The sequence below is a fragment of the Rhamphochromis sp. 'chilingali' genome, assembly GCF_963969265.1.
Source record: "Rhamphochromis sp. 'chilingali' genome assembly, chromosome: 9".
Lineage (NCBI taxonomy): Eukaryota > Metazoa > Chordata > Actinopteri > Cichliformes > Cichlidae > Rhamphochromis > Rhamphochromis sp. 'chilingali'.
The window spans coordinates 9,819,073-9,846,696 of record NC_137936.1 but is presented as its reverse complement, the minus strand read 5'-3'; the positions used below and the strand labels follow the sequence as shown (position 1 = coordinate 9,846,696).

The 27,624-nt window shown below is 40.0% G+C and overlaps 1 protein-coding gene across 1 annotated transcript in view; it reads left to right on the top strand.

The window, feature by feature from the left end:
- Positions 1–1,684: 1,684 nt before the first annotated feature.
- ncoa3 (nuclear receptor coactivator 3) overlaps positions 1,685–27,624 on the top strand; it is a 36,197-nt gene continuing 10,257 nt past the window's right edge. The window contains exons 1-6 of the mRNA XM_080892176.1: positions 1,685–1,813; positions 23,306–23,373; positions 25,289–25,393; positions 25,661–25,821; positions 27,077–27,177; positions 27,413–27,587. Of these exons, the coding sequence (XP_080748302.1) occupies positions 25,308–25,393; positions 25,661–25,821; positions 27,077–27,177; positions 27,413–27,587 (523 nt within the window). The 5' untranslated portion in view covers positions 1,685–1,813; positions 23,306–23,373; positions 25,289–25,307. The remainder of the gene's footprint in view (positions 1,814–23,305; positions 23,374–25,288; positions 25,394–25,660; positions 25,822–27,076; positions 27,178–27,412; positions 27,588–27,624) is intronic.

The window sequence follows — 27,624 nt, the reverse complement described above, 5'->3', positions numbered from 1 at the left end:
AATGTGCAGTGATCGTGTTTTTGTCCTTTGTGGTCATACGCAGTGTTGAGAATGGGGGGATGGGAATGGGTGCGGGGCAAAGAAAGGCATGTGGTTAGCTGTTTGCAGGTAAACCGGTCTGAATACATTAATGATTGTGGGGCTATCTCCTGTCCTTTCAAACTGCTATCTCCTGTCCTTTCAAAGTGGTAAGGGGAGGGGGAGGGGATAAAGTGTCTTGTACTGGGGGCAGCGGTCAGTTTTCCATGTTTAGTGGGGGAAGGGGTACAGACAGAGGGCCACTGGGCCCCTCTTTGGCTCTTCATGGAATGCAACTGAGGCTCTCTATAGGCCAACAAACAAACCAAAAGAAACGAACAACAAAAAGGCACTTTTTTTCTCTCCATGAAAAGCACTCATGGGTGTGGTTCAATCCATAAGTCTTTATATGCTCATGTTACAATGATACTTTATTCATCCCAGGGGGGACATTAAAATGTTGCAGACACTCAATTAAAATATAAATATGTAACAAATAAAATGTAAACTCTCTATATTATAGTATATAGTATATATAAAAATATACTGTACATGTGTACAAGATAAACAAGATATTACTTGTGAAAAAAGTCCTGGAGACATGAGCAGGAGTTGTAAAGTCTGACAGACAGGAATGACTTCCTGTGGCACTCTGTGGTGCATCATGGGTCAAAATGGCCTCATGATCATGTATGACACCCCTCAGGCAATACTTACCGTCTTCACAGCAAATAGATAAATCAGAGTGCAGGGGTGGCTGCAAGTGCTGCAGCAGTTTGTGTCATCTAAGCAATTAGCTGTAAAGATAATATGTGACCAGCCTTTCACTTTTTTTTTGTTACATCCAAAAGTAAAGTGTTCCGACAGGAAAGATCAAGTAAGGATCTAACTGCATATTTAATACTTTTGCTTGTTCGCTCCCCTCGCCCTCATCCTGCTGTTTTCTCTCCATCTTTTACCCACGCCCCTTCTTAACTTGTAAAAATTCTGAACTGGTGTGCCGGAGAGAACACTGAGGAGATTATTTATTTAGTTTTTTATCATCTGTGGTACAGCTTAAGGGCCACAGAGATTCCATGGTTATTTTAAAAAAAAAATGACAGTATGCCATTAGTCTGTGTGATACCAGGCTGTACATACTATCGATATGACTGACAGTCACTTTGCAACTGATATAACTACAAGATACTAGATGTGTGCTGCAATGAATGGTGTTAGATAAGATTTCACAGTACATAGTATATAAAAACTCAGATTAATATTTACAGTTAGTTAGTTGATGTTTATAATTCAGGCCCTATTGCATGCAATTATGCTGAATTTTACTGACATTGTATTATTAGTAATATATAATTCCTAACTTAAATAAATTCAAAATGGCTATCAGTGTTATGTTGATTAATTAAGAGGAATAAGAAATGAGCAACATTAAAAACGGATACTCTATAGATATGGAGGGCTAAGTAGTTTGTATGAAGCTGCTTTATGCCATTAACACTACATGTAGTGTATAATTGAAAATTTACATCCACTAATAATATCTGTGTCTGCTGCTCATATTACCTAAGGGTATTAAAGGAACGTGTAGTTCATTTTCAGGACGCGCCAAACACTTTGATGCGACCTATAAATGGGGAAAACTACATTACCCAGAAGTCCAGTCGACCTGCTACAAGCTGGCTCCCTCCGATCTGGGAGTGCTTCCCATTTAAACAAACACGGTCTTGCCGAAGATGGCGGAGAGTTTCTAGAGGCGTAAAACAAACTGGTGTACTCAATGAAAGCGTCGAAGCCGGTGAGTTTTCTGCAGTTGGTTTATGATTCAGTTATACGCAAGTTTTGAACACTGGCTCTGGTGTTTGTTTGAAAGCACACGGCCGTTACAGAGGCAGTTGGTGTAGCTTCGCTTTCCGAGCAGGCTGTGCTTTTTTACGCTACCGTGATAAAACGAACCACCTTACCAGTGTCTGTTTATGGGATATTTGCTGTAATATTATTAGCTCCTAACCTATAAGTGGTATCACAATGAACGTCGAGCTTGGCTTGATAACTATCCATTCTTGTTGGTTTTTGTATTTTTTGGCGTTTCCTTTATCCACTAGCTACAAAGTTTACGAGACCAAGGCTCTGATTCGCTGGGGTGCAATACCCTAGCTGTTAACACTCAGCTCTGCTCACGAGTGAACTCTTTTGTGTTTGGAAACGTTTACGTGAAGTTTGTGCCGCTGTTAGCATGTGTTCATTGTCAACACACACAGCTGAATTGCTTTGGGGACTATATTTTCTACCTGACAGCCCGCCTTGCTTTACAGTTTCGGTTCATATGCTGCTGGAGTCGTCTGTGTTCACAGCTAATGTGTGACGGTACACCGCGGAAGTTTTCATTAGTGGGGAAATCTAAATAACAATATTGAATGACCTTCTGGACTAGTGACTAGCTTCCACGGTGAATGTGGTGGAGATTAGCACTCTTAATTACGGTGTATCTACTTGGGTTTTGTTAAACAGAGCTCCCTCCTTATACTTTGACATAGAGACTTGGAGCATCTAAGTAACACCCATTTAAAAAAAACCAGTGTAGGAAAAATGACAAAATGTTTTTTCATTTTAAAATGGGACGGGTTTTCTCTAAGTGGTTGTTACATTAGTAAAGTTGGCCAGCTGCAGGGTCGTGGGCAACCACGCAGTATTTTCCAGTAGCCTACACTATGCTGCTCGCTTGCTGCTTGCAACCCAACTTGAACTGACTGGCTCAGCGTGGCTGCTCTGAACAATCCCCAGCATGTGGTATTTATTTGCATGACTGTAGCGAAATAGCGCTCGCGTGTTTGTAGTGGTTGGTATAACTGGGACTATCTCTCTACGTGATTAAATGTTGGCGTTCACTGCTGGTAAATCACATGTAGGTGCATACGTGAGCGTGAGAGACAGACGGACTGGTTGTGGAGGCAGATGGATGTGTTTCAGTGCAGAGGATGATAAACACTCGCAGGGTTCCGGTTTGGGTTCGCCTCCCTGTGCTTGTGCTTGACAAGGTGTATGCTGAGCACTCGGGTTTTTTTTGTTTGTTTGTTTTTTGTTTTTTAAGGTTGTAAGAGGAAATTCTTGGAGAGCGTGCTCAAGTGTAGGCAACAGTGAGGGGGTAGGTTAGTCATTTCTCTGAAATGCTTGAGGACTAGGTGTGCTGTCGCTCTGTTTGCCCGGGGCCATCCCTGCCGATACTTGCAGGCATTTACATCTCAATGCAAGAGTTTCTGGGATCATTCAGGTATATATATATTTTTTTTTTCTTTCTTTCTTTTTTGTTGTTGTTGCCTACTGTGGAGTTTTCTCACTTTCAGCGATTTCACACATGGGATTAAGTAGACTGTGATATCTCAGTAATGTGGACATTAGATGGTTGGTAGCTGGGAAAGAATGAGTAAGGATGGTTCTACTAGCAGTCTTTAGCTGTCAGGTGGGCTAACTTGTCTCATAGAATGCCATTACTCAAGTCCATGTATGTGGTATTTTTCTAAGTGGGCAGAATGACCACTGTGGGAACCTGTCCAATGAGCTACTTCTGCTCATATTCTTGGCAAACGGAGCCCCCTGTTTCCCCCCATTCTCTGTCCCTTTATCTACCACTCTCTTTCTCCCTCACACAGGGTGTCAGGCTGTGTTAACAATGAATCAATCTTTGGGGGGATTCTTTGACTGCAGATGGGGTGCAGAAGTGACTGCATTGCATGGCTTTCGCTCTTTGTCTGTTGGCCCCCGCATGGGCTCTCAATAATTCATTAACTTATCACTTTTTCTCATGGGCATGGGAGAAGGCTAATCGGTCACATGTCCCATGGATTCAGCACCCTAACGCTCACCCTATTAAAATGAGCATAACATTTGGAGGCATTGCTGATATTTGGGTCATTCTTATAGAGGTTACTTGTGAAACAAAGTATTGTATCCTGTCCCTAAAATAATAAAAATGTGAATTTCTGAGGAGTGGCTATGGCGGCTATGGCTACAAACTTATTTAGTGACATGAGTAAATTGGGGAACACATGAGTGCCTGCTTCCTGCTTGAAGCCTGAAATATATTGACCACAACAAGTTCAAACTGCAATTCTCGGGGTAAGCACAGCGCATTCAAAACAAACGTATTTATGAATGAAATGGTTAAAAACCTAATTTTTAAATAATATCAAAAAGTGCAGGATTTTAAAAATATTTTTACTGCTTTCACCTCGTTATGCAATGCTGCATTTTGCATAGGACTGCCATATTTGAGTTGTCTAAGACTTCTAAATACAGTGGTGGTGAGCTTGCAACTCTGACTGCCTAATCTGTCTTTGTTGAGCGGCATTTTTGTGTCATTAATGTCTGAATAGATGGCATTCTTTGACTGTTTCGTCAGTCTCCCTGCCTTAAGAGAGACAGAGAGACAGAGATAATAAGCTTAGTTTCGAGAAACTGCCAATCGGTCATGAGGTATGTGTTTATTTTATGATTAATAGTTGTGTGGCTGAGCAGTAGCTTTGAGAGTACTCTTGATGACACAGAGCTGAAAGAACAGCCTGATTGTTTCCCCTAATTGAAATATGACTCCTTGGTCTTCTTACAGCTGTATGGGGAGTGCAGGGTTAGTCAAGGAAAGCGGTTGTTCCTTCATATGTAACTTGTAACCAGTTCTTATCATTTAGAGAAAAGGAGGATCTTTATATTTTTAGCAACTGTTTTTGTATTTGACGTTATCTTTACCCAGGTCTGTTTTCAAGTCAAGTTTGAGTATTTGTTTCCCTCACTTTGACTGGTCGTTCAAGGCTGTTTTACAACCAAGTTTAAGAATTCAGAAGCTTCCTGCGGTCAGCTCAAGCTGTGCATAACATCCTGTTTAATTCCCACATCTCAAGGTCACTCATGCAGTGACAGTGATCTGGATTTGTTTGTTAAAAGGGCACATACACACTGGCAGAACTCAACAGGTAGGTTTGCTTTTTCTGCCTACCTCTGTAGAGCTAAATATAGAAATCTGTTAAACAAGACAGTCATGTTTCCACTGCTGAAATATTTAGTTACTTTGCTCAAACAAGTGAGAGCGAGAGTATGAAATGAGAGCTGCCGAAACCAGATCAACCAGGGAAGGCCAGATCGCCACCTCACTGAGACCCAAGTCAAATGGTGCAGTTTGCACTTTCGTTCTGTTTGAAGTCACATGTCATTCATGCCCTCGTTATCCTCTTCTTCATCTCTGAGGTAAGACCCAAGTGTTAGGTTAGCTGAGCCATATGTGAGCCATGCACACTTCTAAAAGCCATACAGGCAGCCTGAAGCAATCATTGCACCCAATTCTAGTTTATAACCAGCGTGGATTTGGAACAGCTCTCGCTCTAGTCCTCATTGATTGGATGGAGGATGGAGTTTATTAGGGAAGGGTGTGCCAAGAGCTTTGTCCCCCTCCCCTCCTTGCCCTTCCTCTTTAACTTCAACTCCCCCTTTAACTTTCGCTCCCCGAGCTCAAGAATGCTCGTAAAAAGAGTTCACCTGAACAAGCCAGTGGGAGGGTAGGACCCTGCTCTAGTTTTGTTACTATTGTAAAAAGTTAGCAAGACGTTGTTTGTGTTTTGTTTAGGGCCCCCTTTTATAAAACTGCTCTGGGGAGAAGCAGCACGGGTGGAAAAAAAGTTTGGTTTGTGAGATAACTGCTACCAGATGCTCTCTCTGTCTTTTTATTCAGCATAAGAAGAATTAGAAAGAAAGGCTGCAGAAGAGAAGAGAATAGGAGAGTGTCATTTCTGAATGAACTTTAAATGAACTATCCATGCAACAGTCTTAATTCAGTCCTCACTTTTCTTTTCCCATCAGTACCCCTCCCCCCTTTTATTAAAGACAAAATCATTTTTAAAAGTGGTACAACTTCTGCACATAGTGACCATTAGACCCATAAAGGCTCTAATGTAACTTTTTTTGAGAAATCTATTCTGTGTAAATATGTGTTATGTTTATGTCATTAGTAGGGCTGCCACGATTAGTCGACTAGTCACGATTACGTCGACTATCAAAATCGTCGACGACTGATTTAATAGTCGACGTGTCGTTTGAAGCTTTGTAAGATCCTGAAAGACGCAGGAATAAGTAGCAGGATTTAAGAGTGTAATAACAGACTGAAACAGAAGATGGCAGCACTGCATGTACAAGGATGCCAACTGCCGTTAAACCCCGAAGAAGAAGAAGCTGTGTCCCAGAATTCATAGCGCGGCCCAGCTCAGTTTCCAACAATGGTGGCAGCTAGTTGGTTTTACTCTTATTATTCTTTCTGGGTCACAAAATAAATGTTTAACATATTTTCAGGCGAGAATGTAGCTGTGTAAACCTCAAATATCTGCTCAGTTTATCAAGACACCACATATTTTCAAAAGTGCTCCGACGTTTTCAGAGACGTCTGTTACCCACTAGCTCGATAGCTAGCCGGAGGCTAGGCTAGGCTAACTAGAGCCGTGAGAACACCGGACTCCCGGCAAATCGTTTTCAAACCGACCGCCGTCTTTCGCTACTCAGGTTAAATATATATATATATATATATATATATAAGTCACTTAGATAACTTCAAAATGTTATTGTTTGGCTTTTTTTAGTATTTTATTTGTTCCTGAGTAAATCGGTTTGGCTGAGATTAAAGTTTTTACACAGCTGAATAAACGTCAAGCAGACAGCTGATTATCAGAAGTGTGAGATGCTCAAGAATTTACTCCGGTGTCCTGTTATATTTTAGATAGCAAGGAGTTTATTAAACCACAACAATCTGCAGATTTCATTAAAATTTAATAAACTATCATCTTGTCTTTATTTTTAGTTAGCACATACCTTAAACACTTAAAGCTGTAAGCTAATGATAGTTATATAAGAGCAGATGCTGCTGGTGCAATAAGCTGTATGTCCAATGGATGATGATCTGATTAGTCGACTAATTGCAAAAATAATTGGTGACTAGTCGACTATCAAAATAATCGTTTGTGGCAGCCCTAGTCATTAGTGAGAGTCTCAGGAATAGCTCCAATTTGGGTCAAATGCTTGAGTGTTGTGGAATTGGTTTGCTATCAAAACAACAAAGGGCTTTGTTCTCTGCAGAGTTTTCAAGGTTCTCTGGCCTAACTTTTCACAAAGCTTGTCTTTACTGGCCTTAATATTAGTAGTTTAGTGTTTTGTTTTTTTTTTTGTTTTTTTGGGGGGGGGGTTATAGTTGTTTTTGTTGTTGTTTTTGGTTTTTTAAAGATTGTTTTGTGTACACATCGAAAATGAAACAGTTTTATGTTGACTTTCTGTGGCAGTGGGTTGTGGTTTCTAGGAGGCCTGGGGAGTGTCTACAAGTTATGTCAGCGTTTCCCCACACAAACACTTTACTCAAGTGGGCTGCCCAGGTGTATTTGGTGAAAACAGGTGACTAAATTTATTTTCTTTCTCTGAGAAAATGATGGCATCTTTGATTGGACAATCCTCTCATTCTTATTTAGAGTTCAGTTGCTGCTAACCACCTAGCACCGGGCCCTTCCTTCCTTCTTGTGTTTTCACCTTACAGTGGCAGCTAGCAGGTGTCCTGCCTTCTCCACACACACCTTAACTGCAGTCTATATGATAAAGGGCAGCTTTAGAGAAGGTCTCCACCTAATTCTCCTGACATTTTCAGGAGTTCATAGCCTTGGTTATAAGGTCACATTAGTCATCGCTCGCCTGAACTGTAGTGTCAACACGGCCCCATAACAATTTATACTCACACTTGAGGCATGCTTCAATCGCTATAGTCATATCCTGAATGATATGTGTCCCAAATCACTGCTGAAATGGGAATACAGGGAGTTCAGACAGGAAACAGAGTGACTGCTAAGATTTTTTTTTTTTCCAGATTTATATGTGAAACATTGTTTCAAATTTTTTGTGCTAGTCTCCAATTGCACATCCCTGTACTACTCATTGAAATATCATAGAAATGCCCGAGGACTTGGTTGCAAAAGTCTGTAGTCAACACAGTCAGTGAGTATAAGCTGTTTGTGTGTGAAAACAGCTTGAGACAGTATTTGTCCATTTGTCCTCTGGCATAAGTGAACAGAACAGTCATTTTACATGGAAATTGCTTCTAAAGCATACGGTAACATGTTAATTAAGGTGCTAGTAGACAGCTACTCGTGTGTTCTTTAATGCAAAACAACTGATTGTGGTGCCCCCACAATATCCTGACTAATTAAATTGAGTTCCTTGCTATTTTTTAATGTGTTTTATTTTAAGGTTAGCATTTTTTTTAGGTGGCTAAAAGACATTTTGTTTCTGTTTGTACATTGCTCACCTTCAGTGTCAATTCCCCTGTCTACTTGGTGGTATACCATTGGCCACTGACTTAAAACACACTGGCAATGAATAAGTACCTCAGACAAACCCACTTCAAAGAAGCCAAATGATCTCTAAACTGAGTAAAATCAGTTTACCCAGTGAAACTGGCATTTTTTTTTAGCATCAAAATTAAACATTTACTGTAAATTGACAATCACTCCTTTTGCACTTTACTTTTTTCAGTGTGTTTTAATAAAAATGTGTTTTCAGCTTACACCAATTTAACATTCAGTTTGCTTTGATTGTATTAATAAAAAAACAATGTGTGAGAGAGATTTTCTATTACCACAGAGTCTAAAAACACCGAGAGATGGTTTTTGGTTCATATTGCCCAGCCCTAGTTTCTAGGTCTGTCTGAACTGGGAACCAGCTGTTGGCATGCATGGCACTGCAGTCCCAAGTTGTAAGAGGATATCTGACCATGCAAGCAGGGACTGTACGGGTACGGTCTCTGTAGTTCATCTGAAATTCAAAATCTTCTTTCATTTAGTAAATTAGCACAGATTGCAATGAGTGTGTGCATTTTTTTGCACACAGCACTGAGCTTAACACTTTTTTTTTTTTTTTTCATTTTTCCATTGGCCTGTAATAAATGTTATTTTATTATAGCCCTGAGTTCAAAGAAAAGTCATGAATGACTTACTTCCACGCCATCGTTAAAGGCTCCAGACTTACTACAGCATGTCAACACTGGCAAGGCATGTGTCAGATAATTTACTACACTTGTTTCTTATACGTGCTCTTTCCCTTTTTTTTTTTTTTTTCTTCTTTTTCCTCCTCTTCTCCTCACGGGAAGAGAAAAGTGTTCTTTTCACTATTACTGTTCTTTTCTGCCTACTGACGTCAGTCCTGTTAACGTGGCTTGTCGTTAAGGCAACACTCTAATCAAAAGGTTGCTCTGAAGCTTACTGCTGTCCCTAGAATAGCAGAGCTAACACTTGCCTCCTGATGTTGCCACATCACATCAAGCTGTGCAGTGAAGTCTTGGTTTAAATATCAAGCAACGCTTCGAAAAAGTTGAGCTGAAATTTGATTCTTTATTTTATATAGAAGTGGCTTTACTTTTGCAAGTAATTACTATGTTTCTATTTGCCCTGTTTTATATAGATAGATATATATTGCTCTTGCCATATTGGGAGAATTGGTTATGTGTGACTATGGTATGATTAAAAATGGAAATAAAGGTCCCTGTTCAATTAGCTCCACCAATGTGTCCTAGTCAAATCCTCTGGACATGGTGGCCACCCTTGAAATAGAATTCCAATATTATTTAAAGCAGTTAATGACTTTGGGTTTTAAGGCAATGTGAAGGTCAAAACCAAACTTAGTGTGGCAGGGCACAAGCTTCATCTATAATCAAGAAATTCATTTTTAATATCCAAATGGGAGTGGTTTTAGATTTTAATAATGACATAATCTGAGCCCCCATTTACACAGCCCTAAAGACAAGGCCTAAAGACATCAACAGATAACTGTAGGATGTGCAGTAGAAATGAGTAAGGCCTTCACTTTGAAGTAAGAGTTTTAAAAGTTTCTGATTCCGGTTTGCGTCACACCTAGTTTCACTGCCACTTGGTGGTTAGTTAGCAAGACTAGTTTGCAGACATGTCGACCTTTTTTTTTTTTTTTTCAGACTAGAGGCAACTGCAGTAATCTGCTAGTGACCAAAGCAATCACAAGGAGGTTTTGGGTGCAGCACCCACTTTGGGATAGATTTCACCTACCAACAACCAGCAGTCAGTCTCCAAATACTTAGGGAATGCAGGTTTTTCCCAAGTGGCCGAAGGTTGCAAGGAGGTCACTGACTGATCTCTAGGTTTGTTTCAGTGTTTCAGGCCTAACGCAATCACACTGTTCAAGTAAAATAAACACTGAGGGAGGAAATTGGAAGCGGCATCATGTCTTCGTTTTTTCCTCCTTTCACTTGTTGTACTGCTCTTCTTTGTCATTCAGTGAAGCTGCGTTGCTCTCTCACTCACGTAACTGAGTAGGAGGGGAGAGAGTGAGAGGTGTGCTTGCAGCAGGAGAAGAAAGACCTTCTTTTTTTTTTCTCCGTGAAGCAGTACTGTCTGTAGATATTATGTCTGTGTTCTTTATTTTAAAAGTTACCAAAGGGCTATGCAAAGTGTTAATCTGAATGATCTGAACGGTGGTGATATCAAACCTGTGAGTGAGATGGAGGAGCTGAGGTAGCGTACATTACTATATTCTAAGAAAAACAAACAAAAATAAAACAAATATCAATAGTCTTAAAAACCCAACATTATAGTTATTGACTATGAGGTACAGTCCTAGTATTGGTACAGAATGAATTATTTGGGCTTTAAGAGGACTTGTAATTTGTGGGAAAAGGAGACTTCTTTAAGAGACAGCTTTATTTTCACACTTTGCTTCAAGTAAAACAAACAAAACAAAAACCCTGAAATGATGCATTGTACTCATACTTCATAAGCATTTTTTTTTGCCTTGAGGAAAAATCAACAATATTTCATTTTTCTACCAGCAGAAACAGCAAATGCAACTTTTGTTGCTTTATACTTCAAATAAACATAAACCAGACTGTAAATATGCATAGTGGTGTGTGTCCGCTCAGTCAGCCTGTGTTGTCCTTTGCTTGCCCCCTTGAAGAGCGAAAGACTTGATTAGCAGTGCAGGCTTAATCACTCAGGAGATGGGACAGAGTGCAGTGTCACCAAGGCAAAAACAAACCCACAGTTGGATTATGGCTGGCTGTGTGTCTCTGTCCTCTTGGACTGAGCAGCTTTGACTTGACTCCTAAACACACTCCCAGGTGTTGTGCTGAATCCCAGCAGAGAGCCATGTTTCTTTTTGTCTCTCCCGTTAAACAATTGGTCGTTGCTGTCCTTATCAGTTATTTTGTCTAAAGCATGAAATAACACAATGAATTAAAAACTATAAAACAGGGCATGTTATATAGCTTGAGATGATAAAGTCTGTTATCTCTTCTGTTTTAATTTTTTTTTTTTTTTTTTTTTTTTTGCACTGGGTGAAAAGCAAACTAAAAAACTTTACTGACGGGCTGTAAAATCCTCATGTATTCTTAACCAAGGTCAGCATCACCCTGGGAGATCAAACAAGGCACGTATTGATAGTTCCTTCTGCTGTTACTCCTGTTAGTAAAATCCTTTTTTTTTTTTTTTTTTTTTCTTTCTTATACCTAGGCTCCGTCACCACATGAAGCTGACCATTTAAAAGAAAGAAGTAGTAAGAGGAATACTAGGATAGAGGAGGGTTCAAAGTTGGGAAACTGGCGTCAGACCGTCTTTTGACTGGAATTCTTTGCAGGGGTCAGAGTTCAGAGACTGCAGTGTGGTGCTCTGATTGGCTGTGGAAAGGTGAAATGAAAACCACAGTAAACTTTTGACCCCGGCGCAGGAGCGCTGCAGGAACGCCCAGGCTCAGCTCTGGCGTAGTGGAACAGAGCCCGCTCTCTTCCTGTGTTTACTCCACCAATCCAACAGTGACGGTGGGGAGAAGAGGAGGAAAGAGGAGGGGGCAGGGAGGGAGCAGATAGGGAGGAGGGAAAGACACGAGCAAGAACGAGGGAGAAAGGAAAAAGCGAAAGCTGAGAGAGAGACACAGTTGAAACGTTAAAAACAGAAAGACCCTCTGTCTCAACAGCAAAGCGAAAATCAAAACTGCCAAATCAAACTCAGTGTTTTCTGTTGACATCGCCAAATTTACAAATATCACAAACAATAATTACAGTGGTTAAGATATCGTCTCACTGATTTAACTTCTACAGGAGATTTGCCCGCTCATTGCATCAGTTGCAAGTGGATATGTGTTATCAGGCTGGGCAGCATCGAGGTTGATCAGGCACTGGTGTTCTGGCTCCCCAGATAAAAGGCTGTTTAGCTATTGATTAATGAACTCATTTCCATAATATTAGCCTTGTGTGATCACAGCTGACTGCATTCTGTTTGGTCTGTGGTCTCCTCTGGACGATGCTGCGCTTATCACCTCAGTTTTTGCACCAGCACATGAAGCCTATTGAAAATGAAGGGGTTATTGGGGACGTAGAATTAACAGTTGTGCAATGTGACAAGTTAGTTGCTTGAATCTATGCCGGCGTATGTCCTATCCTCTTCCTTTCTATTCTTTGTTCCTGTTGATGATGGATAGTTGCAGGAGATGCAAGTGTGACGCACACACACAGTGGAATCTGCCATGTCTTTGTTTTCACCTTCATTTATTTTCCCTGGTTTTTCTCCACGTTGCAGTTTGTGTGGGAAAAAATGGGGAGATGCACACACAGCCTGTCCAAGCTCTCATGTGTGTTGTGTGCATTGGAAAAGGGTGGGGGATGTTTTCTTTTTCTTTTTTTCTTCTAGAGAAATAGGCAATCCTATGAACACAGTTTTCCCTCTGCTATGAGCTACAGTCTTACTCACCACATTCATCTATGGACATCTTGTATTTCTTTATTGAAAAGAGTGCAGATGGTTAGAATGGGTTTTACAATATCCGTCATATGTGCAAAATGTGTTTGACACTTGACTTTTTCACACATTTTATTTCTTCGCTTGTCAATAAAATCGAATTTGGCATTTGTGACATTGTTTTTACCTTAAAGACAAAGGCTTCTTTCTTCTTTTTTTTTTTCTTTTTTTTTTTTAAATTTAGTAAAGCAGAAATGTGTTTTGTTAAATTATTGGCAGTGTTGAATCACACCTCTAGACACTCCCCAGCCAACCAGTCTTTTTTTTGCGTTGTTTTCATCTGCGTTTCTTTTTTTCCTTTTTTTCCCCTTTTTCTCTTAGCAATTTACAGCTTTGTTTTTTAATAAATCCTCACTTCACATATGCTTCACATATGTCTTTCTCGTCCCCTTTCTCAAATCTCATTGCATGGCAACACTCTCCTCTTTTGCCATCAAAACCTTTGGCTCCAGTTAAGCCCCATTAGCTCAGGTTTCATTGAAATCATGTGTAATAGTGGAATGAAAATGTTGGCAGGGAAATGGCTAATAAGGAAAATTCACAAGTGCATTCAACTCTGACAAATATTTCTGGATGTCATTTTCCAATACAATTAAGATAAGATAACCTTTATTAGTCCCACACGTGGGAAATTTGTTTTGTCACAGCAGGAAGTGGACAGTGCAAAAGTTATGAGGCAAAAATTAGAATACAATAAGAATAAATACAGTACACAGCTGTACAGAATAGAATAAAATAATATACTATATACAGTAGAATAAAATAGAATAAAAATATACAATAAGATAAAAATAGAATACGAATGCTATATACAACTGAGTAAAAATACAACGATGCCAGAAAAGATTATTGCACTTAGTGTTATTGCACATGTGTGTGTTTGTTCAGTTAAAGTCTTTGTTGTGGAGTCTGACAGCAGTGGGGAGGAAAGACCTGCGAAATCTCTCCGTCCCACACCGTGGGTGCCGCAGTCTCCCACTGAAGGAGCTGCTCAGTGCTGTCACAGTCTGCTGCATGGGGTGGGAGACGTTGTCCAACAGGGATGACAGCTTAGCCGCCATTCTCCTGTCACTCACCACCTCCACTGGGTCCAGAGGGCATCCTAGAACAGAGCTGGCCACTTCGGATCAATTAAGAGGGAAATTCCTAAAATGTCAACATGAGAGATGGCTACTAAACAAAGTGAAATTTAGTCGTGTAAAAAGCATCACAGACAACACAGACATAGGTTTGACTTTCTTTCCTGATCAAGGGGCATATATTATACTGTCTGTGAATCCAAGAGGGATTTAGATTCCCATGTTGAAATGCCTAAATTTGCACCATTAAAAAGAATATTTACAGCCTAATGCAACAAAAGGCTTTTGGTTCTGGGGTCATTTCCCTCCTTTATAACTATTCTGTGTGGGATTCATTTTTATTTATTTATTTTTAACAACTCATCAATCTGTATAATTGAGCTAGGGGTCAAGAAGGCTAAGCAAGTGTCTCAATAATGGAAACTGGAGCATATTGGGGTCTGCTAGACCTGATGTGATTTTATTTATTTTTCCCCAGCTGTTTAATATTATGCCTTTCTGTTTGGTGCAGACTGTCGAAATGTTTGCTTCAGTTTTTAACAGTTGTTAAACCCGTACAGTTTATGAAAGCAACAAGTTAACAAAGCTTGTTAGTCTTTGCTGATAAATCTGCACTTCAACCTTTCATTCCTATAAGGTAGCGTGTGATCCAAAAAAACAACATGGTGACGGTGACATGCTAACATTGAAACTTCAGAATGTGTAGCCCAAACATGTAATCTGTTGTCCTTGTCTTATTTTTCTTCCATTGCAGTGTAAAACTGCTCTGTTAATAGTTGGTTGTTTTGGGTTTTTTCCCCCCCCCCTTCTGTTTCTTTTAAACCCATAAGGCATTTGCTGTCTGGTTCCATTGGTTCCATTATACTCTTGGGTAGTTCGTGCAGGTAGAAGGAAACAGGGTGGCCACTTGCCAGCTGCAAATTTATCAGTCTGTTGCCTGCACTATTCTCATGTTGATTAAACTGGATTTCACATGAACTTTATACTGTGTGCTTGGCAGATTAAAATCCATTTGACGTCTGCTCTGACTGCATTTGACATTTTTCTTCCCACATGTACCTCCATAGGGTTACAGTTAGGGTTAAATTATATGTTTGACAGCAACTTTTGTCAGCTGTACACCAAGCTGCTAATACTGTAGGTAACAATGAATATCTAGGAATTATTTGATTCCGTTGTCATTTCATTAGAGTTGGGTTGTGGCACCTCATAGCCTACAGTTCTGTTTTCAAAGCAAAAGAATGCACTACTTTATGTTTCTCTTAACTGTAATTTATTATAATATGGAATAATTAAACCATCATAATAAGATGGTGAATTATTTCGATTTATTCAGTTACAAATGTTACTATGAGGTGATTAAGAAGATAATTCCTCATCAATTTACACACCAAACGACACTGAAGGTAGCTCCCCCTTCACAGGCCATTTGTCCTTGCTCTTGGCAATGTTTTTGTTGACTCAGAACAGGCTTTTAGTTATGAATACACATGTAACCATGATTGGTCTACATAAAGTTCACGCAGGCAGTGATCTTAACAGAAGACTGTACATTTTCCTCTTATTGATATCTGATCATATTTGCAAGACCAGCACACAAAGGTGGCCTAACATTTTCTAGGCAAAATGTATCTTATGATTGGCCTCATTTAATTGACCTCTTTTGTTGTTTTTTAAAAAAAAAAAAAAAAAAAAAGAAGAAGAACGGGACAAAAGGTCATGGTAATTTGTCTTTGGTGAGAAGTCTAAACCTCTTTGGTGGATGCCAGAGTTTATTTTATATGCACAAACTCTGTTGTTGTCCTTACAATTGGTAGGAAGTGTCAAGAAATGATATTACCCCTCTTGTGTCCTGCACCTGCAGACTAGTGACCCCGCTGAGTGACTGGATTGCTTTCTGCATCCTTTGCTATGATATATCAACTCAGGGGCATAGACATTCCTGACTGTACAGAGGGAGATTGCAGCAACAGTTCAAAAAGGAAAAAAAAATTACTTAGTTTGCTTCGTCTTGATGCATTCTCAATCATCCAGGAAAGTAAATCTCCAAAAGTTGATTCTGTTCATCTGGATGTAGCGTTTTGTGGGAAAAACGTTTCGTCACTCATCCAAGTGACTTCTTCAGTCTCAGCTGACTGCAGGTTTCCCCAATCTTATAAACAGTACATTTGCATAATGACTGAAACCAGCCCACTTAAGGAACAATGGGCTGGGAGGTCAGTTCCTTAATCGTAATTATGCAAATTCTCATGACCATTGATCAACCACCACTGACCAAAACCCACTAATCAATGGCCATGAGTACCATTCACAGAGTTGGAATGGCTGCAATCACAGCACTGTAAGATGGTGAAAGATGTACCCTTAGGCCCCCTCATCGATTCATAGATGGTCTTTCTCTTTTCACGTAAATGGCCTCCTTGACTCTGCGCTCAAACCAGCGTTCCTCCCTGTCCAGGATGTGTACATCCTCATCATTGAAAGAGTGTCCACTGGCCTGTAGGTGTAAATAGACTGCAGAGTCCTGGCCTGATGAGGTAGCTCTTAGTTTGCTGTTTTAATGTCTTCTTTTTCAATCTTAACTCTATTTTTTTTCCTTTTATAAAATTTTTCTTATTCGTTAATTTATTTTTAGGAGTACACCACAGGAAACTGAGCACCTTGCAAGTATCAGTATAAATAGTCCCAGGGCTGTTTCAACAATGCACTTCGTGTGGGTGGGGACGAGCATGTGAAACATAACCATGACTTTTGTTTTCATCAGAGAGCTTACCTTCTGCACTCCTTACAACAATCTAACTCACAAGGACTATTAAATAAAAATATATCTTTAAACATTCAGGCTACTTCTAAGATTGTTTCTGTGTAATTTTACGAGTTGGAATATAATTTGTTTTGGTTTATATTAAAATTCAACATAAGGCTTCAGGATTAATGAAACTGTGTGGGAGCTTGTGTTGGTGCAAGGTCCAGTTGCACTTAACCCAGTATATAGGTGCTTTTATGGCCAGCAGGAGGTGGAGAAATTCCTTGAAGTAAAAACAGGAAGTCATTGTGTCCTTTTGTTTCCTTTTTGCACTTGATTCCCCAGACTCTAGTGGACACCTTTTTGTTACTTTATTACCTTAGTGTGTGTGTGTGTGTGTGTGTGTGTGTGTGTGTGTGTGTGTGTGTGTGTGATGAAGTAATGAGGCTAAACGGTTCTTGTAGCCCAGATCTATCATGCTTTAAAATGTACTGACTACAGTGTTTTGTTTTGTTTTTTTTTTTTTTGTTTTAAGAGAAATACTTCCTGCTACACTTAAAACACTTAGATCCATTTTTCAGGGGTCTTTAATTTTGTGCATGTGTACCCCAGTATGTGTCATCTTTGTTTAGGGTGGGTCTGTGGTTATTGTTGGGCCTGCCGCTCTTTGTCTAGGGGAGCTCAGATTTCAGGCTTTATTTTAGGCTGAGCAGGAATGTCCTTCTCACTATTCTGGTTCTGACTGACTGACGCTGCTGCAGCTCTGGCCTTGAGCCAAATGTCAGTAAATCAAAATCATGGATGTAACTGAAGTGATGTGCAGAATCCTGAAAATGTAAAGTTATTCACCAAGTGTACCTAAACAATGTCATTGGCATTAAGCCTGTAAAATGATAAACATGTTCTTATAGAAGTTTTCTTGGCTCTCTTGTACATATCCACCAGCTAGTGAAGCAGTATTTGCATAGAAAGTTCATTTAAACATTAAATCTGAAGAGAAACATGAACATTCTAGGACCACAATACCCTTTCAGATTTATGAAAGACAACTAAGTGAGAAAATCCATTCACTTTCAACAAAACAATAAAGTTCCTGATAAACTCAGCTCTTAACATTAGCTAGACTGCACAGTTGTGTAACTTTTCAATAACTCTAGTAACTGAGGTTGCTAAAGTTACTTAACTGATACTTGTTTGTAAGACCAGCACACAAAGGTCAGGAGCAATTCTGACTTCTCATCATGTGTATTTACCTCAGTACCAGAGTTTTAGCCAGGTAAAATATGACACAGAGGATGTTTGAATAATTGTTTTATAGCACATAACAGGGAGTGTTTGCAATGGTGCTGTGTAGTTTAGAAGATGTGAGGATGCAACATTCTGCTCATGGAGCTGGTACCTGTCATTGATTTGGACATTCAACTGTCATCTGTATCATGTTTACCTAATCTATTTGTGGTGGAGTCATCTACATGCAAGTCTCAACAGAAAAAGTTGGATGTTCCTCAAGTAGAAATGGTATAGTTAGGTTTAGTAGTTGAGTCATTCTGCTAGTTTTAGTTTAGAAAGTAGAATTTGTTGGGCCCAAACTCTTGCATCCCACTTGTTGATTCAGTCTTGCACCAGTCATCTCGCAACTCTCTCTGGTTGCTTCTCCAAAAACACCCTGGTAGAAAATGGCTATCTGCAGCCTTCCTTACATACTGGTTCCAGTATGAGACTTGCGTAACTTGCTGTTTTGTACCACTTCGGTGTAATTTTGGCATTAACTTAAGACTTCTCAGTAGAGCAGGGCGATATGGCCAAAAATATTTATCACGATATATATTTGAAAATTTGCGATAACGATATAATTGATGCGAGACAAAATACAACTCCACAACATTACTAGCGCAAAAAGACAACCTTCCATTTATTTTCACTTAAACAGGAAGCTGGTTTTTATGTACATTAAAGCTTTATAAAAATGTAACAGTGCAAATGCAAATTCCTTGCTGAAAGTTTAACCAAAAGGCATTTCCAGTAGAAATGGGCTGACATATCCTGAGCATAACCATGTATAATATCCACTGAAGTTAAAAAGAGGTGCTTTGCAACATTAAACTGCAGTGTGCAGTACGTATTTTTCGGACCATAAGGTGCACGGGATTATAAGGCACATTAAGCGAAACAAAGCAGTCAGATAAATCAAACTTTATTAAACTCATTCTTCTTGCTTCCTCCACTTCTGTACCATTGATTCATTAGTGTTGAATTCTCTGGCAGCTGCTCTATTGTTGTTGCAGTATATTAATGACTAACCTTGTATTGTGGATGGATTATCTCAGTTGTTCTCCTGACTGAAGTTTGGTCCGTTTACAGCATCCTGCCATGCGATTGCATTTGTCTCTAACTATCAGGAACCTTAACGTTAACTTTTATAAATGGAAAAGTGTTAGTGTTCGTCCTCCAGCTTCACTGTTTATGTTATGCTAACATAGCTGTGTCGCTAGCGATCAGGTAGCACATCATTATATACCAGCTAGCCCAACTTCAGTAACCCTACAAACGTCACTGCTGTTTAGTTTCCTGTCTTCATTTATGTTGGACGTGATAGCAGAGCTGTACGTTTGAATCTTTTCAGAAATCTCAGTCAGAACATGCAATATCATGCTTAGGTAACTAGCGAGCTAACTTCCGCTAGCTTCCTGCTAACTTCTAACTCCATTAAATGTAATACATTTTGTTTTCATGGATGCCTGGAAGTTAAACTTCATAGTTACACCTGGTAAAGCAGCAATGCTGATCGTTTTATTAAAGATGAAAGAATTGAGACAGTTTTTTAACTCTCAGTGATGCTGCAGTGTTCGTTTGACCTGAAGATTATGGAGTTTAGGACCCAGATTACTCCCAGATTTAAGAGCATCTTAGTTCGACAAATACGACAATAACGACGGCCGCTTGCATGTTCTGCAAAAAAATGTGCTTTGTCGTGTATCTGACGGACCAACACCAAACCAGTTCCACATCACTGAAGTTGCACCATTTTTACAAACCAATTCTGGTTCATCTGTTTCACTCAACAATCGGCCATGTGCGTATGAAAACAAAGGCACTGCGCATGCGCGTTTTACTCATATTCTATCGCGATATTTCATTTTCCTATCGTTGCCTAACATTATACCGGCATTACCGTGAATGGTATAATATGGCCCAGCCCTACTTTTCAGTGCTCTTTTTTTTTTTTTTTTTAAAATAAACTTTTTTCTGTTACCTTTTGTTACTCGTCCTCCCTAAGGATCAGGTCTACAATTGTACCGTCAATGAACTAGAGCAAAAACAAAGGGATTAATGCTTAGCAAAGACTTGTGTGTGATGAAGTGTGTAGTGTTAAAACTAAACGGGTTCATTATGTCTCTACATTGTTGTTCTGTTGGTTGTGTGTGTAAACAGGTTCCTCATAATAATTAACCTGTATTTGGACAGTTGACAGACAGAGAAAAGAGGGCTGGTTTTATCTCTTTGTCTGTGTTTAAATTATTGAGCTGCAGCATTAGATGAGTTGCAGCTCTGTTTTTGGGACTAATGTAATCAGTGTCCTGTGTTGGAGTATCTCATAGGCACACACTCTGGACTCAGAGTCACAGTTCACACACTTCCTGTGTGTGGCAGTGATGATTATGAGTTGGACAACTGTGTAATGATATATTTTTATTAGCATGTTTAATGTTTTATGTGTGTTTTTAATATACTCTCACCTGCCATTTCGTTAGGTGCACCTTGCTGTTACACAAACCTTTTGACTTTTTAACTGAATTAATTTTTCACTTTTTAACATGGTGCTCGTCTGTGTTTATGGACCAATCCTCATGGTTGGGAACAATACTAATTTAGGCTGTTGCTTTTAAACAATAATACGTTTACATTACATCACTACCAACTAGGGCTGCTCAATTAATCGAATTTTAATCACGATTACGATCTGGGCTTTCAACGATCATTAAAAATGACTGAGCCGATTATTAGCCCCTCCCTCATTTATCCGCGACACCTTAAAGGCCGGTCCGTGAAAATATTGTCGGGCATAAACCGTCCGTGGCGCAAAAAAGGTTGGAGACCGCTGATTAAGAGGACCCGAGGGAAGCTCGGAAAGCTAAGCAGAAGTTATTTGGAGAGGAGAGTGACTGCCGTTGGTTGAAAAGAGAGGTAAAAAAAACTTCAGTGGTGTTGCACACTATTTTATATTATTTTTTAAAGTCATTGTTAACCCTTTAAATCCGGTCAGAGCAGCACGCTCCGTTTTGTGTAACTATTTTTAAATCCCTGTAGAATCTGAACCGCGTAAGCTAGCGCAATAATTTGTTTTGCATATGAAACCAGAGGAGTTGTACTTACATCTTATGCCATCAGCTTGTCCTCGGTCACGGTTTCCTTCCACATAAAGCTTTGCAAAAATTGCATAAAAAGCCTTGCAGGAACAAAAACATAATATTCCAGAAACACGCTTTGCCGATCCGATCAGCTGTTCATAACACTTCCCACAGTGAAACAGACGTCAGCGCGAACATTCGCATGTCTGCCATTTCCAGGCGGAAACCTGAAGTGACGTCATTTTTGCGGAAATGTAGTTTTTTTTACTTGTAGGCCTTAAAAACCTCTACTGGTCATGTTTGACTTTTCTGAATAGTTTCTGGGATGCTTGCACTGCTGGAAATAGTTTATTTTGATGCACATGCTGTTTTCTTTGCAAATTTGCATCATAGGATTGTTTTTTGTTTTTTTTGTTTTTTTGTTTTTCCTGCAGTATATAAAAATTGGTGTATCTCCAAAATAAAACTATGAAGACACTCAAAATAAATTTCCTGTTGTTGTAAACTATTTTTTGCAACTTTTTTGTATTTAAAGTTTTGAGGGATAAACCTCTTAAATTTCTCCAAGTAGAAATATATGTAACAAAACAAAAGCGATTTTCAATTTTTTTTGTAGTTTATTGCACTTTTTTGCAATTAATGTAGTTACTATGGACTTAATGCATACATATTATTAAAATATGGGCTATAACAGTTATTTAGCAACTTGAAATGCTCCCACAAATGGCACTACAACATGTAAAAAAATAATATAAGCTCTGGCGGACTTGGTTCTATGGTAGGTCTTAAAGGGTTAAATAAATATCGTCAAATAATCGCGATCTCAATTTCAGTGAAAATAATCGTGATTATCATTTTTGCCATAATCGAGCAGCCCTACTACCAACCTGAGCTGTTGAACCAGTTTCTTGTCCTTAGCTGCTAAGAGTGTCACCCGATGTGCTCTTCTTCTGCTGTAGTCCATCTGCTTCCAGGTTCAGTGTTTTGTTTGTTCGGAGATGCTCTTCTGATTACCTTGATTACAAGAATTGGTTACCTTTGTTACCGTGCCTTCTTGTCCATTTGAAGCTGTCTGACTATTCCCCTCTTACCTCTGGTGTCAACAAGGCATTTTCTCTGCCACTCACTCATAGTGTTTGTTTCAGATTTTCTCTGTAAGCTTTAGAGATGGTTGTGAAAGGAAAAAAAATATCCCAGTATATTAGGAGTTTCTGAAATATTCAGACCAACCCATCTGGCAGCAACAACACCACGTTCAAAATCTGTTAAATCGCCTTTGTTTGCCATCATGCTGAGTTTGAGCTACAGCAGGTCTTCTTGCCCATGCATGCACACACTTACAAGTGATTGGCTCAGTATAACTTTGTATAAATGAGCAGTTGAACATGGTAACTAATAAAATGGATTTATTTTTATTTTGAACTTAGATTTTTTTTAATATCAAACTTTATCACAGGAAGAATTTGTGTTTACTCTGTGTGGCTATTCTTAGATTTCAGCATGGGAAAAACACTATCTCACAGGCTTTTCTTTGACAGAGGATGATGCAGTGATTTAGGCAGGAGCTTGTACACTTGCTGAACACAAGGCACTCTAAATATTAGGATTGGGAATCTGACAGATCCCTTGTGACCAGAAGGATACTTGATTAGCAAAAAAAGAAAATAAAAAGATAACATATCTGAATCTGATATTGTAATTGCTCTATGGGAAAAACTATTAAGTTAGTGACTAGAAAGATCACGAGATTCATTTCTGCAGAGTTTCCTTAATAAGAAAACCAAAAAAACACCACACTGACTGAGATAACTTTACTGGCTGCCATAGATGGTAAAGGTCTTTAAGCATTTTAGTAAATGCAGCTGGAATTTTCTGACCTTTTGTCAGATATAGAAGAAGGATTTCCATGCTGTGTTTTCTCCTAATGCTCAATTAGATTAGTTTTGGAAACCCTCGGATGCCAGACAACAATCAGACAAAATGTGAGTAAAAACCAGGACGACAGGGAACTGACGAACAGAATATGTAAATATGGTGGATAAGTGGCCACGTTTCCTGGAAAGGGAAGTGATGACGCAGTGGAACAGGCCGAGGGGGAGGGGGCAAACAGGATGCAAACTGCTGTGACTTCCTGTGCATTTTTAGAATTGAGTCTTTCCCATGAAATTCTATGAACGAAAAACATATATAAAGCACATGTTTTAGCGTGCACAAAAGTACTAGTCATGTTGAGACTTCCAGACATTTATAGAGCGCTGTAGTTCATGACCTTTCTCTTTCTGTTTTCAGGAGATGTTGAGACATTAAAGTGACACTAGACCCTGAATGGATTTTGACTGGGGCTTGTACTGGCTAAGGTGAGCATGCAGTAACAAAACACAGAAATGCATTCACTCCATCAAATAACAATTAGGACCATTTTACTTTGAAATATAAAATGTTTTTATTATTTACTGTGCCCATGTACCTGATGGTAGGTGCAACATCTCATCTTGTTCCTGAGCAACTTTCACACTGTTAGATGAAGCTGATTCAGGTCAGTGGCACACTGCCAGGCCTGTTGAGAGACATCTGTGGTTTTGGTGGGCTGCTGCTAAAAGTTTCTCTTTTACTGCTCTGCTGCCATCTACTCAACTTGTGTCTGTTTTCAGTCATGTTAAACGTTTAGCTGGTTTAAATGTCAAAAACACACAAACTTAAAAACAACAGTAAATTTGAGTTACAGTTGTCAAAATCAAATGAGAGCATTCTTGTTTTGTGTAAGATCATATTACCTTTCTTTTTTTTTTTTTTTTTCTTCTTTCTTTTCTTTTTTTTGCATTACCATGTTGGAACGTGTTTACGTTTACTCTGGTTTTCAGTAAGGTTTCCCTGTAGTACAGTCCTGGTATTCATACCCTGTCCTCCAAAAGACTTCCAGCAGCCTACAGCTCTGCTGTTTGTCCGGTCAGGATGTGAGGCTGACTGAGGGCTGATGTCATCTTTCTATGCTGCTGCAGAGGTGAGCCTTAGGTCAGAAATCAGAAAGGAAGGAAGAAAGAGAGGAGGGAGGGGAGCAAGAGTCACAGCCGGAGCACGACAGGCAGATTTAGAGAGGGGTGCTGAAAGGTAGACAGACAAGAAGCATGCGATGCAGATTTACTGCACAAAGTGTGTGTCTGAGACCTGGTGCTCTTCTAGTAGTAATAGTGGTGGTGGGTGACTGGGCTGCATGTCCTAGCCTGCAGTTGCAGAGCAGGAGTTGCATAATGACTCCCATCCGTTTTACACTTCTTTGGAATGAGTTTGTGTGTGTGCGTGTGCGTGCGCACAGAAGCAGACACAAAGTCCAGGATAGGGTTGTAGTCGAACAGTCTGGTAGTGCAGCTCAGAAGTTTTTGGGTGGGAATAGGAAGGAGCAGTGACCTTAGATGTTGGCTACAGGGGTTTCCTCTCATGAACTCTGAGAGGTCAGACAGAGGCTAGTGCCAGAGCAAGAAAACAAGGACACGATCCCTTGCTCGGCACAACTACCGAAAGGGAAAAATACAAGGGAGGTGTTGTCTTAGGATGATACAGGGGGGACTGAACGTAAAATCTATTGGAAGAAAGAACGGATATAGCTTAGCATTAACCGTGCACAGTAAAGAGAATACAGCGTATTCAAATGACTAAAAGTTGCAGAGCCTCGCCTGGATTGTTTCAAGGCTCCACAAGCCTGAACAGTGTGCAATATTTTTCTTTTTTCTTTTTTTGGCTTGTGCAGCCCCAGGCAGTTAAACAAATAGACGAGCTGGTGAATATGTGCCTTTCTGGGACAGTAGCTTCTAGCACTCTTAAACACTGTGCCCCGACATGCCTGAGCATGCAAGTGCACTGGAAATGGTTTGTATAGTATACTTGTGTTGCCGCTGCTAGCAGAAGGGTATCATTCTAGCGGGCAGGCTGGCTGAACGCGGGATGACCCATCTCCCCTGAGGCTCCAAATCACTACATCATCATCAGTTGCTCCTTGCAGTGGAACAGATGAGATTTCACTCCCATCAAACACAGTGCAGAAACCAAGGCTGCTCAGATAACTGGATAGTCTGCCCTTATAAATCTATACTGATCTAAATTCTTCTGTTCCCCCAGAAGTCTCTTCATCTGCACTCACTTCTGAGTGGACTTTGCAAAAAAACACAAAAAAACATTTTAATGGTCTTTTAGATTGCAACACATACCACTCTCAGGTCATTCTGTCTGATCATACCACGTTATGTATATATGCAATGCACCGATTTGCGCTTTCAGGTGCTGATGTGTGCTGAAGATGAGTGGCGTCGGAGACAACTCGTTGGATCCCCTGTGCTCCGACCGTAAGCGTAAACTGTCCACCTGTGACACTCCAAGCTTAGGGTAAGTGCTCTAACTTGTGCTGAGTATATTTAATGCATCAGTCCACTTTGTCCGTCGCTGTTTTTATTTAAATGCCAGCATGATGCATGAGTGTGTGTGATGTCGCTGTCTTCCTCCTGACCACATCCCTGGTTCAAGCATATGTTGCTGCTAACTGAATATCTGAAGCATCTGAGCCCTGTATGGCCGTATGGCCTGCATACGGATGGGGCATGGAGAGGTGAGGTTGTCATGGCAACATATCTAATCCCTTTGGTGCCTCAGCAGGTGTGACAAGCGTCGGAGGGAACAGGAGAGCAAGTACATCGAGGAGCTGGCTGAGCTCATCTCTGCCAACCTCTCCAACATTGACAGCTTCAACGTCAAGCCTGACAAATGTGCCATCCTGAAGGAGACAGTGAGGCAGATCAGACAAATCAAGGAGCAAGGTACCACCTCCATGTTCAGATTACATCTTTGTGATTAAAACAAAGGATCATTTTATTTTTGAATTTGTGTATGGAAAGTAAACCGTGGAGAAAGTAAGGATTGTCAAGTACGCTGCTGCAGGACAGATGATGCCAGTGATAAAGTAGTGTGTTTGGTTCATGGCCAGGCCACTTCAGACTGACAGCCAGTTTGGCTGTTTGTATCGCTGGGGGTAAATGAGCACCAGTAATTGAGACCAATCCTTGGTGGTCATGGCTCAAGGCTGTAAGTGACAGTGTGTATCTGTTAGTGCCAAACCCTGTTTCTCTCTGGGAGACTAATGCTACTGGAGACTCAGAAATCAGACCTTATAGAGAGCCACTCCTATCTCAAAGCTTTTTTTTTTTTTTTTTTTTTTTTTTAACCATTTTTGCAGATTTTACACAATTAAATACACAGAAGTGAATAACTTCCTCCAAATGTTTTTAGCCTGGTTGCGATTACATCTGTTAGGATAAGTGGGTAAAGAAGAAAGCGAGCAATCATATTGGAATGTACCCAGAGGGTCACAGCTGGCTACTGTGGGTCCTGGCGTTGTGCAGCCAGGTTACCATAGATACAGGATAAGAATGATGGAGGGGCCTCTCCGTTTTTCTTCTCTTTTCTGACTGTTGTTTATTTAACACACCTTTCCCCAACCCTTGTTTACATGTCTTCGTCTTTAGGGTCAGTTTCCTTGTTTTGTTATGTTTTCTTTTTCATTTAGGTCAGCAACTGCTGTCTCATCTCTTCTTGTACAGCTACTGAAAGTTTGAAATAGCATTAAATCCAGTGGCATACAGTTTCACATCTTGCTTGTGTTCCAAGTGACCCAGCTATATAGAGTGGTATCTAACAAAGCCTCAGACACATGCTGATTTTAAAAATAGAAAGGCATGCCAACCATGCAGTCATGACTTGTGCTGCCATCTGGTGGCCAGAAAACATATTTATTATACTGTGGGTAATTATACAGACTGATATGTTTTAAGTTGGGGTTTGTTTTGTTGTTGTTGTTGTTGTTGTTTTGTCTTTTGTAATTTTAGATTATGCCTCAGTATTATGTACAAAAACAAAGTAAAAGTTGGGGAAAATATACAGGTCATGCACCAAGTTGTCCCAAGAATTCAAACTAATCTTGTTGATTTACACAGTGGAAGTTATTTTCAACAGAACTGTAACATTATTATCATTATTATCGTTACCAACAGTGCAGTGTGCCTCATTTGTTTTCAGGAAAGAGTTCTTGCAGTGATGACGATGTTCAGAAGGCGGATGTTTCCTCCACTGGTCAAGGGGTCATTGACAAGGACCATCTGGGGCCACTGCTCCTACAGGTCAGTTTGGGGACAATCACTCGGGGGCAAAAGAGTAACACCAATTAGCTCCCCCTCCATATGTTGGATCTGTGTTTTGGTGACATTGCTGACATGTAGCTGATAAAAATGTCTCAGCTGGTTTCTTTTTAGACGGACAAAGCAGTAATAATTAAAAAAAAAAAAACTAATGCTATTTGCATTGACGGGCCTTCACTCCATTTGGCTCTCCTTTCTTCTGCCCTTGCTCTTTTAGGCCTTGGACGGCTTTCTCTTTGTGGTTAACCGGGAGGGCAGCATTGTATTTGTATCGGACAATGTGACCCAGTACCTGCAGTACAAGCAGGAGGAGCTGATCAACACCAGCGTGTACAATATCATCCATGACGAGGACCGAGAGGAGTTTCACAAGAATCTCCCCAAGTCTAATGGTGAGACACGAGTGTTTATTATGTTTGTGCAAACACA